Raw genomic sequence first — 18,463 nt, 5'->3', positions numbered from 1 at the left:
TTAGGATTTATTTATGTTTTATGCACTATGTAACGCGAATATCACAGTTTAATAGAGAAGCGTCTCAGCTTCGGAAAATAAAATTAACAGAAAATGAAATTAAAAAATATAACTATTTATATAAAAAAAGCGGGTTTTTTATTTTTAAAAATCTGAAGGAATAAATATATTATTTTTATAACTGACTGATTACTTTATAAATCGGTGGATACTCCTCTTTTATTTTAAATTATTGTATTTAAAAAAAAAATAAATAAATAAAAAGAGCGAAGAAATGCCGATTACTTATAAAACAAAATTATTTATTCAAATTCGCCGTGGCTCAACAGCCGTATTTTATTTAATAACCATTTATCATTAAAAAAAAACTTGTTTTTTTTTTTTTAATTTTAAACTCTATACATATTAAACACACTGGGAAATTAACCGTGTGAATTATTATTTAATATTTATTATTTAAATAATCTAATCACATATAATTCATTAAAAAAAAAATATAGATATATTTATATATACTTGATTTTATTTCATGCAGATAATTCATCGTGTAGTAAATAAAATTAATAAAAAAATTAAAATTCAAAATTAATAAGATATTTTATAAAATAATTTTAATAAATCTCAATAAATATATATTGCAATCTTACAGCCAAATATTTGATTATTAATTTTCACATAAAATATTTTCAATATTCAAAAATAAAGTAACTGATAAAATACACGATAATTAAAAAACTTGAATTTATTTTTTTTTTAATTATTTGTTTATAACAACAATAATAACTAAATATTATATTTAAAATCCCTGAATTAACTCTCATACGGCCCGTATGGCATGTGTGTACGACTCTGAGTGGTCAGATAACAACCAGTTTCATTCATTTCTCTTTTCTAATTCTTCTTATCTATTTATTTACCATTATTGTTATTATTATTAATAATAATATTATATTTATCAACGGCATTACCACTATTTAATCAACTATCATTATCATGCAAACAGACTATTCACATAAACATGATCATACCGAAGAATCAATAAAATGTTGACTCTTAAAGCGTATATTATTAACGGACTTTACTAATTAAAAAAAAAAAAATTATTATTATCATTCTATCGGTAACCATTTTAACATTTTTACAGAACGTTCCTGCCATTCTCTAAAATTTTATTTAAAAATTTATCAATTCACATCGATATAATCTCTGTTATCACTTGATACCATTTGTACATTTCTACAAAAAAAAACTATTTATATACAGTGCTTCGACTTGCAATTAATTTAACGCAATAATTTATAAATTTACAATCGGCAAAAAAAAAAATTATTTGATGACAATTATATCATTATCACCAATAATAACTAATTAATAATGATTAGGTTTTATTATTTTTTGTACCTGTAAATGGGGTACCTGACTAAAAGAAAAAAATTATATTTATTTTTTAAATATGTCTTTATAATTGTTTATTATTTTTTTATTGCACTACTAACAGTTCTACACATGCAATTATTAAATAATTAATTAGTAATCATTGGAATAATGAATCTAATATGCCAGTTATAGTTTTGATTATTAACGTAAATTTTCTAATTATCAAATCTACGCATATTTTATTTAATTATAACTAATTAGCGATTACTATAAAAGTCGAAGCACTGTAATCTAACTACGCGCATTTCTCTCACTAACTTGTCGTAATGACTGTACATAAACATTTGTTTTCAATCAATATACAAACATTGTTCGAAACATATTACACATTATATATATATCCCTGACGTAATTCCTCATAATATAACTCTCCATCACAATTCATTTCTCTGTACATGTATAATAAATCACAACAGCTAAACTGGTACTGCTGTTGCAGCGTCGATCGGCCTTCGCATCTCAATTTTAAGGTCGATCGAGCTGACGTTGTCTCATCGATAAGCAGCAGCTTCAAGCATTTCAACAAAAAGCTTGTTCATCGGTACTTTACCCGTTCTGTAAACACTTGACCAAAATCTTCTGACAATATTGTCGGCTTGCCGTAAACTAGGTAATATTAAAAACATATTTTGGGTTGCACGTACTGCCTGACCCTGTCGTACTGTTGATACCAAATCAGATAATGTTGTTAAAATTGTTTCACGAAAACGATGCAATGCTTGAGGTTCATCTAGTCTTACATCGCTGTTTGTTAATATTAATGCTTTTAAAATTATAAATTCTTCTCTTGATAGGCTGAGTTTTTGAATTCTTTCAACAATCTGGATACACTATAATTTTATATTTTTTTATTTAATATTTATTGTTTTATTATAATTATATAATTATTAAATACTTACGTGATTATAAAGATCAGTACAGTGAGACTCACGAGCAAGTCTTTCATCTAATATAAAATCTTGTGCGAACCTCAAACGCCCTGTGTTTGGCATACTTCTCCACGCTAAACTCAATGTTAATATTTCTGCCCACGTACTTTGTAACAATCGCATTTGATCATTTAATGCAAGACTACTAAATCCAGGAATTTGTTTTGCCCATCCTGTAATATTTATTTTATAAATTAATATTTATATCGACGTTCTAATTAGCAAATTGTCTAATTCAATATTTTTTAGTAAATGATTCTATGCAACTTTTAGACAGTAATATTCAGAAAAAATATTATTTGAGTAACCTAGACAAAAATATTTTACATATACTAGATATGGAAGTGATTTTTAAATGAAAAAAAAGTTTTTAAATGGAGGATTTTCTGAAATGGAGTCAGGCAATTTGCTAATTAGAACGCCGATATAATAATTTTGAATAATAAAACTTACCAATTATACCGACAAGTTCACGGTCATAAAGATCGGACAGTTGGCCAAGTACTCGTTGATCAGTATCAAGTGTATTTGTGGTTGTATTAAACACCTGCAAAGTGTCCGGTTCACACGCTACAAGTGCTTCAATCATTTTATTATCTATAATTAAATAAGTTTGCCGTTAACAATAATTATCAATATATTTATGTTAAATACTATCTATGTAACTATTAAATATATTAAAAAATAAATACTCTTGTTAAAATAATTATAAGTATCATTAATAATTATGCAAAGTTATAAATTTAAATAATAATAATAATAATCGTAATGATTAAAAACAAACAATAATGATTAATGATAGCATGCAATGAAAGATGTAGAAGAAGCTTAACTCACTTGTCGTATCTCCAGATCCTGATAATCCTACGTTAGCTTAAAACATTAAATAAAAAAAAAAAACATATAAAGTTATTTATTCTCACATATTAAATTTTTCTATTTTCAATCAATAAGCACACACATAAAATGTTAATAAAAATGATTCAATGAAATAATTTTATTTAATCAACACAAATTAAAAGCAAATGTAATTAAAAAAAAAAAAATATACATATATATAAACAATTAATTACCTTCAAGTGTGACAGTTTTAACAGGCAAATAAGGATCCGTAGCTCGTCGGTATTTTTGTCTACCACCACGTACACGATCTAGCCTTACACCTTCTTTAAGCATTCCTTGTCTTAAGCACTTTTGAAACCTACATGCTTGACACGCTTTTCTTCTTCTCTTATTGATCTCACACTCACCATTTGCTGGACAAGTGTACTCAATATTCCCTGTAAAATTACTTGCTATTTTATCATAATACTCAGGCTCCTTTTTCAGACAGCACCAGTTTATAAATATATTTATTATACTGCAATGATCTTTGTTTAAATACAAATTACTAGTAAAGATGAATAAAATAAATGGGAAAAATATTTTTTTCAAGTTTTAGTTTTTTAAGGTGGTGCTATCTGACAGAGATGAATAGCTTTTATTAAGCAAACATCAGCAGGAGATTAATTTACCTTGTATCGTTCGTTTGAAAAATGCTTTACACGCTTCACATGAAGCTACTCCATAATGGAAACCACTCGCTACATCTCCACATACTAGACATAATCGTCTTGGTACCATATCTTCTTCTTTTACTCCATTCTAGAAAATAAATAAAAAAAATTTCATACCAGAAAATAATAAATATCAAATTTACAACTAATAAATTTTTATTAATTATGTATGAAAGTAAGTGGCTAAAAAACTGAATATATTTATTTTTTTGAATCTATAGATATAATAATTATTTATATATTTATTCATTTATACCAGGATATAAAGATATATACATACATACATACATACATACATAAAAGCTATATATATATATATATATATATATATATATATATATATATATATGCACCTATAGAGATGAAGAATAATCATCTGCACATAGACCTGGCGTATAACACTTGTTCCCAAAATCGTGATAAATTTGTGCCCGGTCAACAGGAAAAAAAAAACAATACAATACTCATAGTAATGTTCAACAAACGTACATGAAAACATGTGTAAAATACAATATCTGCATTAAATTGATCTACATTTTAAATAGTTACAATCCAATGTATTAATTTTATTCCAAGCAATTTTTTAAATCATTCTAGTGATAACATAAAAACTTTACTATAAAAGTATCTTCAAAGCCAAGAACCTTGGTACCATTATTCATTTCTGTGATGATGTTAATTAGTTTATTCTGTATACTACCCAATGTTCTAGCCACATTTATATAGCAGCCCCCCCAAGCAATGATACTATAATTTACAATACTTTCAAAAAGTGTATGATAAATAATTTAAAAATATATATATATATATATATATATATATATATATATATATATATATATATATATATATATATATATATAAAAAATATAATTATTAACCTCAGGAGTACCGATGGGTTGAGTTGTTGATGAACAATGTTGCATTTCAGGACTGCCAGGACTCGTACCACCACCGTCACCACTACCACCACCTCCATATTCTGTGATATCCATATCACGAAGGACCTACAATGTTAATTAATTAATAATAATAATATTATTATAATTTATTAATCAAATAATCAGTTGATCAATCAATCAATAAATTAATTATTAGCACAGCTTTAATTATCAGTCGGTATACTTATTTTTCAAGGCTAATTAAAAGTAAAAAAAGTATTTACCTCTTGCTGTTGAATTGTCGTACTTGGTGAACAGACTTGGTGATAATTTTGCGTTGGCGTTGTGGGATTCTCAACTTCCTGTTTTATATTCGGTAATGTTCTATTGGTTGGAATCATGGTATCTGTAGTATTGCCGGACATCATACAGACCTATAAAAATACACATAAAATATTATTAATAATAATAAAAAAAAATTTTTTTTTTAATATTTTCATGATAATAAAGAATGATATCTTTGCATATACATACAATAAATATATATTTTATTGTGCATTAAATTATCTTATCGAAGAAAAAAAAATGATTATTTATATTATTTATTTTTATCTTATCAATGGCGATATTTATCTGTTATTGCATATTATTATTTTATTGAATAAAAAAATAAATATGTATAAATAAAAATCAAAATGCATAAAACACGATAAAGACGATTATTTTTTTTCGCATTTTAGTGTAAACTTTAAAAATCTCGACAAGAGACTGCACTTTTTTCTACAGTTACTATTTTTAAAGCTCGAGGCAAGTGAAACATTTATAGAACTGACTACCAGGAATTTTTTTCGCTTGTTCATTATTATTTTTTTCATCTGTCTCTATTTTTTTTCGCGTTTTTACAACAACTGGTCCCTCGTCGATCAAGTAAAGCTTCTTAAGAGAACGGAAGGACCAAGATAAACGACAAAACTCAAAGTGATTACTGAATAATCCTTTAAAAATTAATATTGTAGACATATATACGGAAATAGATACAGAATCACATGCATATGTAAATATGTATGTATCTATATAATATTAAATTACGGTTTTAGAAACCGAGTGACTAAAAAATAAAGAGAAGAAATAACTCCAGTTAGCCTTGAACTCTACACATTTTAAGTCTGAATCATTGAATTTCATGATCGAAGGCCAACATGTTAAATTGCATTGTCTGTGGTCTATGAAAATATTAATCTATTAAATAATATTAATTGTAAAAATATTGTAAACACATAATTAATCTCTTGTTAAAGTTGTTTTTTAAAAATAATACTAAATTTAACAGTTAAAATGATTTATATATTTTTTCATTTATTATTTTCAAGTACACTGTTAAAAATTTTCAAGATTTTCAAGGATGATTGTCATGGATATTAAATAAAATTTATTAATTTTACATAAATATCAATTTTTCCATATAATTTAAAAAATTGAAGCAAAAACTTTAATATGACTATTTAAAAATAAAAGTTTTTTGTAATTAACCAAGATCTTGAGGTGGATTTTAATTAAAAAAATTTTACAACTACAGTACCGACTTTTTTTTTTTTGGACATTATTAAAGTTTTGCTATGAAATTTCTCGTATTCAAAAACTATTCACACATGTGTTTAAAAATATTTACACATGAAAAAAAGAAGGAATTTTTAGTTAAAATTATGATTTTTCAAACAACTATCAGTTTTAAATTGAATATTATTTAAAATTGATTGACTCGTGGACAATAAAAAAAAAAAACAATTATTTAAATAAAATAAAATAAAATACTTTGTAATTTTAATTTTTATGACTTGGAAATTTGAAAAAGTTTAATAATAAAATATATAAATAAGTTCATTTATAATTAAATTTATTATGTTTTGTATTTTTAATTGAATTTGTTGATAACTTCAAGTAATTTGCTTTAAATTAAAAATATAATTTTGTGGTATTTTAGTTATTAATTATAATTAAAAAAAAAATAATAACAATTATTATTATATTTAAATATGTCATAATAATTTAAAAAACTACAGCTGCCTAATAATTTTTTTAATACTTTTTAAACTTGAATGTTTATTTAAAAGATTATTTTTAAAAGTTGTCCCGAAGAAATTGAAAGTAACGGCTGCGGGGTTGCGTAAGTCTCTGCAGTCTCCCGGGTAGTTTTATTCGGTCATTCAATCCCTACCCAGTATATTATGGTTTTATATACTAGTTATCTGTAAAAGTAATTATATCAATTAGAGAAGTGAAATTGGTTGATATTAAATGGACAAATCAATTTATGACGATACAGGGGTGTTTAAGTAAACTAGAATAATTGATAAAATTGATTACAGAATAATATCAGATAAAAAGAGGAAGAAAGATGGACATAGGGACGTAAAAAGACGTCGTCTTGTCGGCCTTGAACTTGGCTTTTCTAAAAGAACGAGCCGTGGAATCGCGAAGGCCATGCCTGACGCGCCATTGCAATTTTAGACTCCGAACGTCGACGGAAATATCCGACGTCGACGTTAGGCCGTAACGGCATCAGCCTTGAAATCCACCGCTGCGAATCATCTTTTTTTTTTTTTTTTTTTTTTTTTTTATTTTATTTTATTTATTTTCAAATGAGCTTTATTGAATGATTTAAGATGAAAAGTATTACTGCTAATTACTTTACATTTTTTTTAAATGAAAGAAAAAAAAAACGAAACAAACAAATAAATAATCGTAAATAAACGTGTGTTCTTACTTTGCATTATAGTATTTTAAGTGCAATGAATATTACATATGACAGAATAGTAATGATTATTTTAATCAGGTGATTACTACAATGAATAATGACCGTGATTTATTTTAAACTCGAATTTTTTTTTTTAAATTAAATATATAAATTTATTAATATTCAGTGAGTCCATTGTCATTGTTTTGCAATTTAGATAATTAAATTATTTCTATTAATAATTTTCAATTATTTATTAAACAATATAACGATTATTTAATAAAGAAAAAAAAATTATTTAATTTAACTTTTTTGTTAATGATAATTTTATAGAAGATTATAAATTTAATGGATATTTTTTGCTACACGGCAATTTAATTGGATGTAGGGAAAAAAAAAATTTATTCACGAGACTGACAGCATGTGTGTGGTTTTAAGGACATGAGTTTGATGATGTGTGTTGATGAGTCTGGCTTCCGGTGATCGTTGAATCGAAATTTGCACGGCTCGATTTAATAACGCGCCGTTTACTTGTCAGGTTCATTTTTAAACTGCTTGATTATATAAGAGATTTAAAAAACTAAAACTTTGTCAATTTTTACTCATAAGCTTGACAACGGAGTCAACTGGCTATGAGCTTTGATGATAATTATTTATTTTTATTTCATAAGCTATTTACAGGTAATTCGGCAATTTATTTGCGGATTATTAAAAATATAAACAATTTTTTTTTAATTAAACGTTACGATTTTCTTATCTATTAGGGTGTCTGACCTCGCTCATCGGCTTATCGCAATTTTACTTGCACGTTATCCGTTGCCAAGTACATCAATTGCCAAACCGAAAAAATTTTTTGCACTTAGTCCATGAAGAAAATAAATTTATTTTTAATTTTTCGTAAGAAAATAAATAAAATATTTATTTATTGTTTTAAAAACTTGCGTATACTTAAAAGAAAATATTTCATTTCATTTTTCTGATGCTTTAAGAAAAAAAAAATTATTATTTAAAAGCTTTATTTTATTTTATTCGATGACCCTGACCATTACAACCCTCCTTCAACATTTTTTTTATGTCCCCGAAAAAAAGCGCGTATCTCGATCAATAAAAAACGGCATGTATACATATGTTGATTTGTGCGTCACATTCTCCCACTGCTTTATCGCAGATAATTTTTCTGAATACAAATTTTGTTTTTTATTTTTTCTCCAGTGAAATTGAGACCATTACATCACATTATATAAACTTTAAATTATTAATGTTCTGACAGACATTAAAAATAAAAAAATAAACAAATAAAGTTTAAAAAAAAAAAATTGTACAAATAAAAATAAAATTGAAATAATATTTATCAATTTTTATTATGTCATATTCGATTATTTAAAAACGATAATAATTTGATATACATAAAATATCATTGTAATATCTTTATAAGAGTCTGACTAAAGAAATGTCTACTCTACTAGACATATAAAATGTATATTACCTACAATAAATTATACTTTATGTACTTATATATTTTTATAACAGTTTTGATTTATGATTTGAAAAGATTGTTGTGTTTAATAAAAATGAATAATTAACAAAATATACAATTAAAATTATATTTAAAGGTACCGTTAAATTTAGCCATGCCATTAATTGCAATATAATATATATAATTGTAATAGAGATAAAAAATTTTCTTAACTTATATCACGTGTATATAAACGAACCGTAAGCTACAACTATAAACTATAATACTGCAACAGCTCAGTCAGTTAGTAATGTTCGTGTATTGGCTCAATTACTAGATTATTACTCCTCGTTCATATACAAGTATAAAGACACAACTGGGGGTCGCCTATCAACTACAAGTGCTTTACTATTTATTTTTAAACATCACAAAATTAGGTTGTGGTAATAAACGTAAAAAAGAATAATAAAAAAAAAAAAAAAAAAAGTAAATAAATAAATAAAAATTTAAATGAAATTATGATTACGTAAAGTCAACGGTGACACATTGTCCGAGGTCAGCTCAAAAATCCTCGATATATAAAATTGAGTTATAATTATTATTTTCATATCTTACGTTTATTTATTTATTTTGTATTTATATTATTTATATTTTATTTTAGTTACAGATTTAAACCTGACTTAAGTCATGAATATTATGCATCAACTGGTCATCTTGCTGATGAAAAGACAGAGCTAAATGCAAGTCAATCTGGTGTTAACTCATGAGCATGTTATTCGCATTATGAAAACCTGATTTTAAATGCAAAAGCTTTTTAAATGTGCAAGTGTATAAAATATTGTAAGAATAAAAAAAAAATATGACGAAGATTAAATAAAATTTTATTGTTATGTATTGAGAGAAGTTTTAATCTGATGATAGCACTCTAAAAAAAAAAATCATTGGATTGGAGAATTCGCCTGGTTACATAGTGTCCAAGGTTAGGGCTGGCCCGGCTGTGGAAAATGACGTCACCGACGTCTCGTGGCCTTAAACTTGACTCCCCCCGCGAGGCGACGCCTACCTCGCCCAGTAACCATACATACATTTAAATATAAAGCTTTGTGTATTTAAATCGTTTGCATTACACACACATTACTATATATTTTTAATTTCGGTATGTTGTTTTGTATAAATATATATATATATGTATATATATTTACATACTCATATACGGTTGTCTACCACGTCGCACCGTGTAAGTCTCGTGTCGGCACTCGGCGCCCCCACTTGTGTATATATAAATTTTTAAAAAATTATCCCAGGAAACTCATACTAAAACAAACATATAATTAATACAAGGTTTAAATCATAAAATATTCACGACGTTTAATTTTATTAATATCACTCTGACTTTCTCTCTTCATGGTAAAATTTGAAAAAAAAAAAAAAAAAAAAATATCAATAAAAATAAATGAATGAATAAATAAAAATATAGCTGAGATTATTCTAGCGTAGACTTTTCTATTTTATTTCTTCGAGATACCGAAGGAATTATTTATGCGAGCCTTGTAGACGAGACTGGAGCATTGATTATCGATTCAGACATATGAGATGAATATGAAGTTTTTTATTCTTTATAATTTTTTTTTGTTTTTTGTTTTATATGTAAATTCAAGGAGCTGGTTTATTCAAATTTAATAAAATATTAAATATTTATATTATTGATTATTAATAAATGTAAATAGTAATTTAATGTATATATTTTTGATATATAATATATATGAGATCTAATGTTTTTATTAAAAAAGTGAAAGTTATTTTCAGATAAAATAGTTTAGATTTTAAAAATTGATTGCGTTGATGCGTAAATATTTATTTTAATGGATTTTTAATATGATATTTTAAAACGACATATTAATATTTTTATTTAAGTTATATATCAATAATAGTGCGGTAATATATGACAGTTGGATAACACTTGTATTTCTGTTTAATATCGAATTATAATCTGAGTATAAAGAAAATTATCTTGAATTAACAACTGAGTTAATTAAATTTTTTTATTTTACTATGTATTACATAAATATATGATGGCAAAGTTTTTTAGAAATTAATGCTGAAAATTGAATTAAATATCGGGATATATTTATTAACTAATGTGTTACAGCCATGAGTAAAAAAAGTTTGAAAAAATCTTATAAAAGTTTTAATAAAAAGAGATTAAAGAAACTTCTTAAAACTTTTAGCTAACAAGAAACTAATTAATGAATTTAATCACGTACTTAAATAATCAATATTAATTTAATATATTTTATTTATTTATTTATTAAATTCGTTGAAACTTAGATTTATTTTTCGGCTATTAGAAAAAATATATATGATAGTATTTATAATTAAGTACGTAGTCAAAGTTAAAAAAAAATAACCGCAACTGATGGATGCAACGAAACGTAAAAAAGAACCCAAAAAAAAATTAATTTTTTTTTTCTTTACTTTAGTGGAGTGAGCTCATCACAATCATAAAAAAATAAGCAAGCTTTTTTTTATCCTGTGCCTTGAAAACTAAACTGTACATTGGAATTCAGAGAATAAGGCGTTCCCGTGTCGTGTGTGCTATATTATTTTGTATGCTGTACTCTAACCAGTCATTAATTACTTAAATATTTCTAACTGATAACAAATCCATACATTTATAATTAATCATTTCCATTCAAGCATTTAGATGGTTTGTGAATCTTATGATAGTATAGCATGATACTGAAGTTGTGATCCTGAAGTTAGCAGACGATAAAAAATTTTCAGATTTTTTTTTTCAACAAATCAATTACTAAAAAAATGCACATGTAGAAAATTTAAAAAACTATAAGTGCAATTTTTTGAAATATTTTTTTTTTAATAATTTGTTTGAAAAAAAATCCTAAAATTATTAGACGTTGGCTAACTTCAGTATGATACAGTAAAATTAGTGACACCTGACAATTTTTAAATCTTTGACATAATGAATTAAAATGTTTATAAAATTAAAGCAAAAAATACATGTTTAGACAATTCAAAACTCAGTACATGCATTTTTTCAAATTTCATTTTTTTATATGTAATTAAAAAATTGTCGTATGACTGATAGATTTACACTCATGTGAAACTTAAATCTTAAAAATTTATTTATGTATAAAATCAGGAAAAAGTTTCGTTACCTCCAAAATTCAAAAAATAAAATGGAGTAATTAATATTTAGAGACACGAGTTATTAATTTAAATAAATTATGTTCATAATTAAAAGTATTTTTTTATTACTTACTTTTAATCTTTTGATTTATTATTCAATATTTTAAAATCCATAATAATTTATAAGAATTAATCCACATTATGTCTTCAAACACAACGTAAACACAAGTGAGCGACTACTTAGGACTTAAACATTTTTCTTTTGTTGAATTTCTTTTAAGACAAATATAAAGAAAAAACAAAAATAAATTTATATTGTTTGTCTGATATTTAAAATCTTATGGATTAGTATTGTAACCAAGTAAACAAAGAATTTTATTATTTTTTAAAAAATAAAAAAAATTAAATAAATAATTTAAATTCAGAGTTTGAATCTAAGGACAATTGGAGTTATTGATGAATTAGATAAATTTATAAATAGATAATTAATTAAAAATAAAAATATTTGATTGTCACAAGACATACCACGTCATAAATCCAGGCGTCCATGGCCGTATTATCATACATCCCTGTGTTGATTTCGTGGTTTATTATTTTTAATTTTATTAATCAAAGGTAATAAATATTTCACAATTTGATTCACCCTTTACTGTTTGTTTTATTAAATTAACTTTTGGTTTAAAGCTTAAAGTATATATTTATTATTATTATTATTTTAATTATTGTTATCGAGGTAGTAAGAAAATTTTAAGAAATAAAGGAAAGGATCGGATTAACTAAAGGACGAATTAGTTAAAGCTTTGAAAGCGTGATAGTGTTATCGCGCACGCGTGTTTCTTACCGCGTTTTATTTGATGTTTACGGCTCGGCGGACCGCGCGCGACTGTGCGATCGCTCTGGTATTATATTCCCTGTGTTATATGTGACACAACGGTAACGTTAATATATAAGGGATATTATATATAAGCTGCAGAGCAGACTGCGTGAGAATGAAAACCAACTGAGTGAGAAAAGAGAAAATAACAAAAAAAACAATATATGTGAGGGTGGGAAGAACAAATTCGCGATTTACTGAGATACTTATACCGAATCAACTTTTTTCTTATGTGTACTTTGATTGTTATCAATACATCCTGAATTTCATAACACGCTATTTCTCTGAGCTAAGATTTATTTACAATTAAAAGATTGATTTTATTTATTTTTATTTTTATTACTTATTTTTCATTATTTTTAGTTTTAATATTTTTACTTTTAAATTTTATAAATTTTAAATTAAGTTATTTGTTAATTTGAATTTAAATTAAAAAATATCTTCGTAAATAGATAAAGTAGATAAACATTAATTTAAACATGACCTTTAAACTTTTATATGATCTTGAATTCTTACGATTATCAGATACAACGCAATTACCATAAGCAATTATAATTTTTAATTTTTTCTACATAAGTATGTAGAAAATAATGCTTACGTGCGTAAAAAACTTTATTAATATTTGTAACAATTTATTGATAACAAAAAAAAAACAATAAAGTGCAAAGTATAAAAAAAAAAAGATTAATTTTAACAACACCCTGTGCAGTAACTTTGAATGTATGATGAAAAAAGTTTTGATAAAGTTTTTTTTTTATTTTCAAATATAAAAATTCATTCACTGTACAATATCTTAATACTCTTTGGAGCATTTCGTCATTATATACTTTGATAGTCATTTGATTTTTCGGCCACAAAAAATAAATAAACTTACAGATCAAATACTTTTTTAATATTATATAAGAAATTACGATTATAAAAAAAAAAATTTTATTTTATAAATTTTTAAAAGTTTACAAAACATGAGTACATGCTTTTCCTTTACTACTTTAATTTTTTAAACATTTACAAATATTAGAGTGTTTAAAAAAAAAAAAAAAACAAATTTTTTTTTCTCGGAAACAGGTTCAAAAATTTCATTTAGATATAAGAATACTCCTGTGAAGATTAGAGCTCTTAATATTAACATTAAGAGGTTCTGCATCGCATTTCTATTTTCTATAAAAGTAACATGGAAAAATTTTTTTTGCGTCTTTTGATTTTTATAACTAGCTAACGATGCATCGTAGAAAAAATTTGCCGACTTATTTTTGTGGGGAATTGAATGTTCTACAAAAAAGTCTCGTATCAGTTTTTGAAAAATTTATCCGTTCAAAAATTATTGGAGCTATAGAAGTAAAATTTATCGTAAATTTCGACATCTTTTTACTTTTCCAGCGAAACCATCAGACTTATTACAAAATATCATGCGACCTTTTTTGCAGGCAATTTTATTCCCTACAAATTATTTCCTATAAAGTTTTTTCAAATTCTGCATTGTTTTCTGGTTATTTTCATTTTAATGTAAAGGTCATAAAAAAAATAGTATTCCGATCGATTTTAAGAGCTTGACATTAAAATGAAAATAACTAGAAAACAATGCGGAGTTTGAAAAAACTTTATGATACATACATGATGTCTCGTAATAAGTCTAATGGTTTCGTTAAAAAAATAAAAAGATGCCGAAATTTACTATAAATTTTACTTCCAGCTCCAATAACTTTTGAACAGATGGATTTATTAATAAATGATAAGAAACTTTTTTGTAGAGCATTCAATTCCTTAAAAAAATAAGTCAGCAAATCTTTTCTACGATGCATCGTTAGCTAGTTATAAAAATCAGAAGACGCAAAAAAAAAAAATGTTTCCATATTACTTTTATGGAAAATAGAAAAGTGCGATGCGGAACCTCTTAACGTTAATATTAAGAGCTCTAATTTTCACATGTGTACTTTTATATCTGAATACAATTTTTAACCTGTTTCCGAGAAAAAAAAATTTGGTTATTTTTTAAGACACTAATAAACATAAAACTTAAAAAACTTTTTTGTTGATTTTTTTTTTTCGGACAACTCGGAGAAAATAAATTAAAAAATAAACAAAAAATTTGGAGTTTTTGGGGTTAAAAAAACCAGATGACCATGAAAATAAATTCATTAAAAGTTTTTCTATAAATTACTAATTCAAAATTAAAAAAGAAAATTTTTGATTATTTTTTATTCTGAAAAATAAGAATATTCAAAATTGCTATTGGATAATTTCTATCACTAAGTTCATTAACATTTTCAATAAATTTATATATCTGATAAAATATTATTCGACAAAGACTTAGGGATAAAATAATAATATAATAAATGTATTCTATAAGTTGAATAGATCGATGGAGTAAAGCTGTAAAAAGTGTCTCGAGAGGTTTAGTTATAAGAAAGCTTTTATATTTCGAATGAAAAAAAAAAAAAAAAAAAAAAAAAAAAAAAAACTTAAGACAACAAAGATATATGTCGTGTAGGAGTAATGTTATATGAAGGGAGATAAGATATGTATATAACGCGTAGTCTCTTACGCATATTGCGTGTACGTCGCACACTGCTCTATATTTTTGCGGGGGCGGGTGGTAGAAACGCGTTGCGGATAATGTAATGTAAGGAGACGAAGAATGACTATGAGATAGAGAAGATGAAGCAGAAGAGGACGAAGAAGTAGTAGTAAGCAATAGAGAACAAGTATTATGGTATGGAAAGACGTAAGGGGTTGCCAATGTCGGTGGCCTTGAACTTGGTTTTACAGTCGTTTTTGCTCTGTCGAGCGTCCAAAACAGCCCACCAACGTAGACACTAAATTCAATACCGAGTTAAATATTCAATAACATTTACAACTATTACTCTTTCTTTTATTAAAATGAAAAATATTTTTTTTTTTACGTTATTTTTAGTAATTTAATTATATATTTCCGGCTTGTTTAATTTTTATAAACATTGGGGTAGATTATTTATTTTATTTCATTAATTTTGTTTCAAGTACATCAGAAATTGTAATAAATTATTTATTTTTATCACAACTTTCTCTTTACTTAGATTTAAATTTTTAAGTTGTAGATCACGTATATATGGGTTCAATTAATGATGAAAAAAAGAGCAGAGGTTGGAGCAGAAATAATACTACTCGAATCGATATCAACACTCTCACTTTCTTATACTCTCGATTTATCGTGTCTACTGTTAAAAGAAAATACATATATATCTATGGATGTACATTTAAACACATATTATATGTAAATTATACTTAATAATTCAAGATTTTTATAAATAGACATGTGTGAATATCTATAAAAAATTTTTTTATTGATGTAGGTACCTTGAATATTTAAGGAAAAAGAATAAATATAAATTTTTTGTAAATCAATAAATTTATGATGAAAAATTGTCTATTTTTTTATCTGCTTTATTATTAATTTTTTTTAAAATCAAAATCTTTTATTGCGGATGATTTATCATCAAAATTCATTAGTGAAAAATCAAAAAAATTTTGATTGCAAAAAATATGATAATTATATAAATTATACTTTTTTTCAGATTGTCCATTAATGGAAAAATTGTGTATTTTTTATTATTAAACTTTATCCACAATTATGGTTATTGTTGTGGAAAGCAAATAAGTTTAATAAAATACATTGATTTGTATAAATCTTCAGCGAATAAACGTCTAAAAAAGACAAATGAAACGTGACTTATTTGATTATAATTATCTCTTACTATTAAAATCAATACTTAAATTTAAATCACTATAAAAGTTAATGAATTATAAAATATAATTATATACTAATATATGTGTTTACATAGACTTTTTTTTCCATTATCAAGTTCATGACTGGCTTTATTTTTTAATACCATGATTATTTGAATTTTTAAAATTTTATCTTTGATTGTTAAATTTAAATTATAACAGTAGATTGTTTAAATCATTTTTGTATTTACTTAGTGTACAACGACGTATGATATACTAAAGATATAACATATTTTCTATCCGTCTGTAAAATATGTAATTATTATTTCAGATGTAAGGGTTTAATCAGGGATTACTTATAATTTTTTTTTTCTATTCATATATATTTCAAAACTGCTGTCGTAAAAATTTAAAAATTAATTATTCTTTTTATATAAAAATGAACTATCATTTTGTTATCAAATGTCTTTTGATTTGTTATCTATGAAAGAGTTATCAACACATCTTTTGAATTAAAATTTCATTTACAAATAGACAATTGAAAAAATATTTTTATTTAACTTTTTTTTAAATTCATCGAAATAAAATATGATCCTGGAGTTGGCAGACAATTAAAAATTTTCGAATTTTTTTTTCAGCAATTAAAAAAAAAAAACTAAAAATATGCACATGTAGAAAATTAAAAAAAGTATTGGTGCAATTTTTTGAAATTTTTTTTTTTCAAATTTCTCGTTTTGAAAAAAATCAAAAAACTATTAGATGTCGGCTAATTGCAGTATTGTTATAAAATTTAAATATTTAGACAATTTTGAATTTAATAAAATGGTTTAATTAAATTATTTGGTTTAAAAATATCAAATAATTAATTAATATATGATGTTATTTAATATTTAATAAATATAAATATATCGGTTAAATAAATTTAAATTTTTTATTGACAGCTAAAAAGTTTCGTAATACTGAAATTATTATCGTCACAAAATCAAGGTCAATTATTATTATGAAACAATAATTCATAATATTTTTAAAAAAACAATAATAATGATAAGAATTTGTATTGTATTTACATAAATTACTAATTATGTTAAACAAAATATTTTAGCACTAAAATAAAAAAAACTACAAATTATTTCAAAAACACACATCACAGATATTTAGAAAAATATATATATGTTGTATATATTGTTAGAGATATATGTATATAAAATTGGTAACAAAGATGGCGATTGAAATAATACCCGGACTGGTAGTTTTATTATTATAAATTTAGGGCACCTAGATTTGTAATTTAACACAAAAATAATAAATACTATATAAATTAAGTATTTATATTTACCTTCGTCATTCACAGTATATTATATGTTTATTATTATAATTGACACATAAATATATTTATTTACATAAAAACTCAGTGAATAATAATAATCCGTACAATTGTTAATTCTAGTGCGACCCACTCGAAGCGGAAAACTGTAGGACTAGTAGATAATATGCAAGTGGCGCCAACATTCAAATGTGGCAATTACCAGTACTATATTTAAAAATAAAATAAAATGATTGGATGAAGTCAATAAGGTTGTGCTGACCCCTTAACTCATAATTTATAACCCTTTCGTATTTTCAAATTTTTCATACAATCTTTACTATCAGTTTCATTCATTTCCGCGTACATTTGTTATCATTATTGTCTGGCCCCTAAACTATAAAATTCAAGCCGGACAGGGAGTTAGACATTAATGATAACAAA

General features: G+C 24.6%; 1 protein-coding gene across 6 annotated transcripts; it reads right to left on the bottom strand.

Moving 5' to 3' along the window:
• Positions 1–505: 505 nt before the first annotated feature.
• On the bottom strand, positions 506–18,181 carry LOC103572892 (steroid hormone receptor ERR2). 6 transcript variants are annotated; one of them, XM_053741295.1, is made up of 9 exons: positions 18,053–18,181; positions 5,088–5,237; positions 4,804–4,929; positions 3,881–4,010; positions 3,440–3,661; positions 3,204–3,239; positions 2,820–2,963; positions 2,337–2,539; positions 506–2,267 (listed from the first exon to the last, which is right to left on the bottom strand). In XM_053741295.1, the coding sequence occupies exons 1-9, from the start codon at positions 18,059–18,061 to the stop codon at positions 1,929–1,931; spliced, it is 1,359 nt and encodes a 452-aa protein (XP_053597270.1). In that variant the 5' UTR covers positions 18,062–18,181; the 3' UTR covers positions 506–1,928. The 6 variants fall into 6 exon arrangements, with proteins under 6 accessions (XP_053597270.1, XP_053597268.1, XP_053597272.1 ...); XM_053741293.1 differs by lacking the exon at positions 18,053–18,181 and adding an exon at positions 12,666–13,012; XM_053741297.1 differs by lacking the exon at positions 18,053–18,181 and adding an exon at positions 10,200–10,295.
• Between the last annotated feature and the right edge of the window lie 282 nt (positions 18,182–18,463).

This window comes from Microplitis demolitor, chromosome 8 (genome assembly GCF_026212275.2).
Source record: "Microplitis demolitor isolate Queensland-Clemson2020A chromosome 8, iyMicDemo2.1a, whole genome shotgun sequence".
NCBI lineage: Eukaryota > Metazoa > Arthropoda > Insecta > Hymenoptera > Braconidae > Microplitis > Microplitis demolitor.
This window is presented reverse-complemented; position numbering and strand designations above follow the sequence as displayed.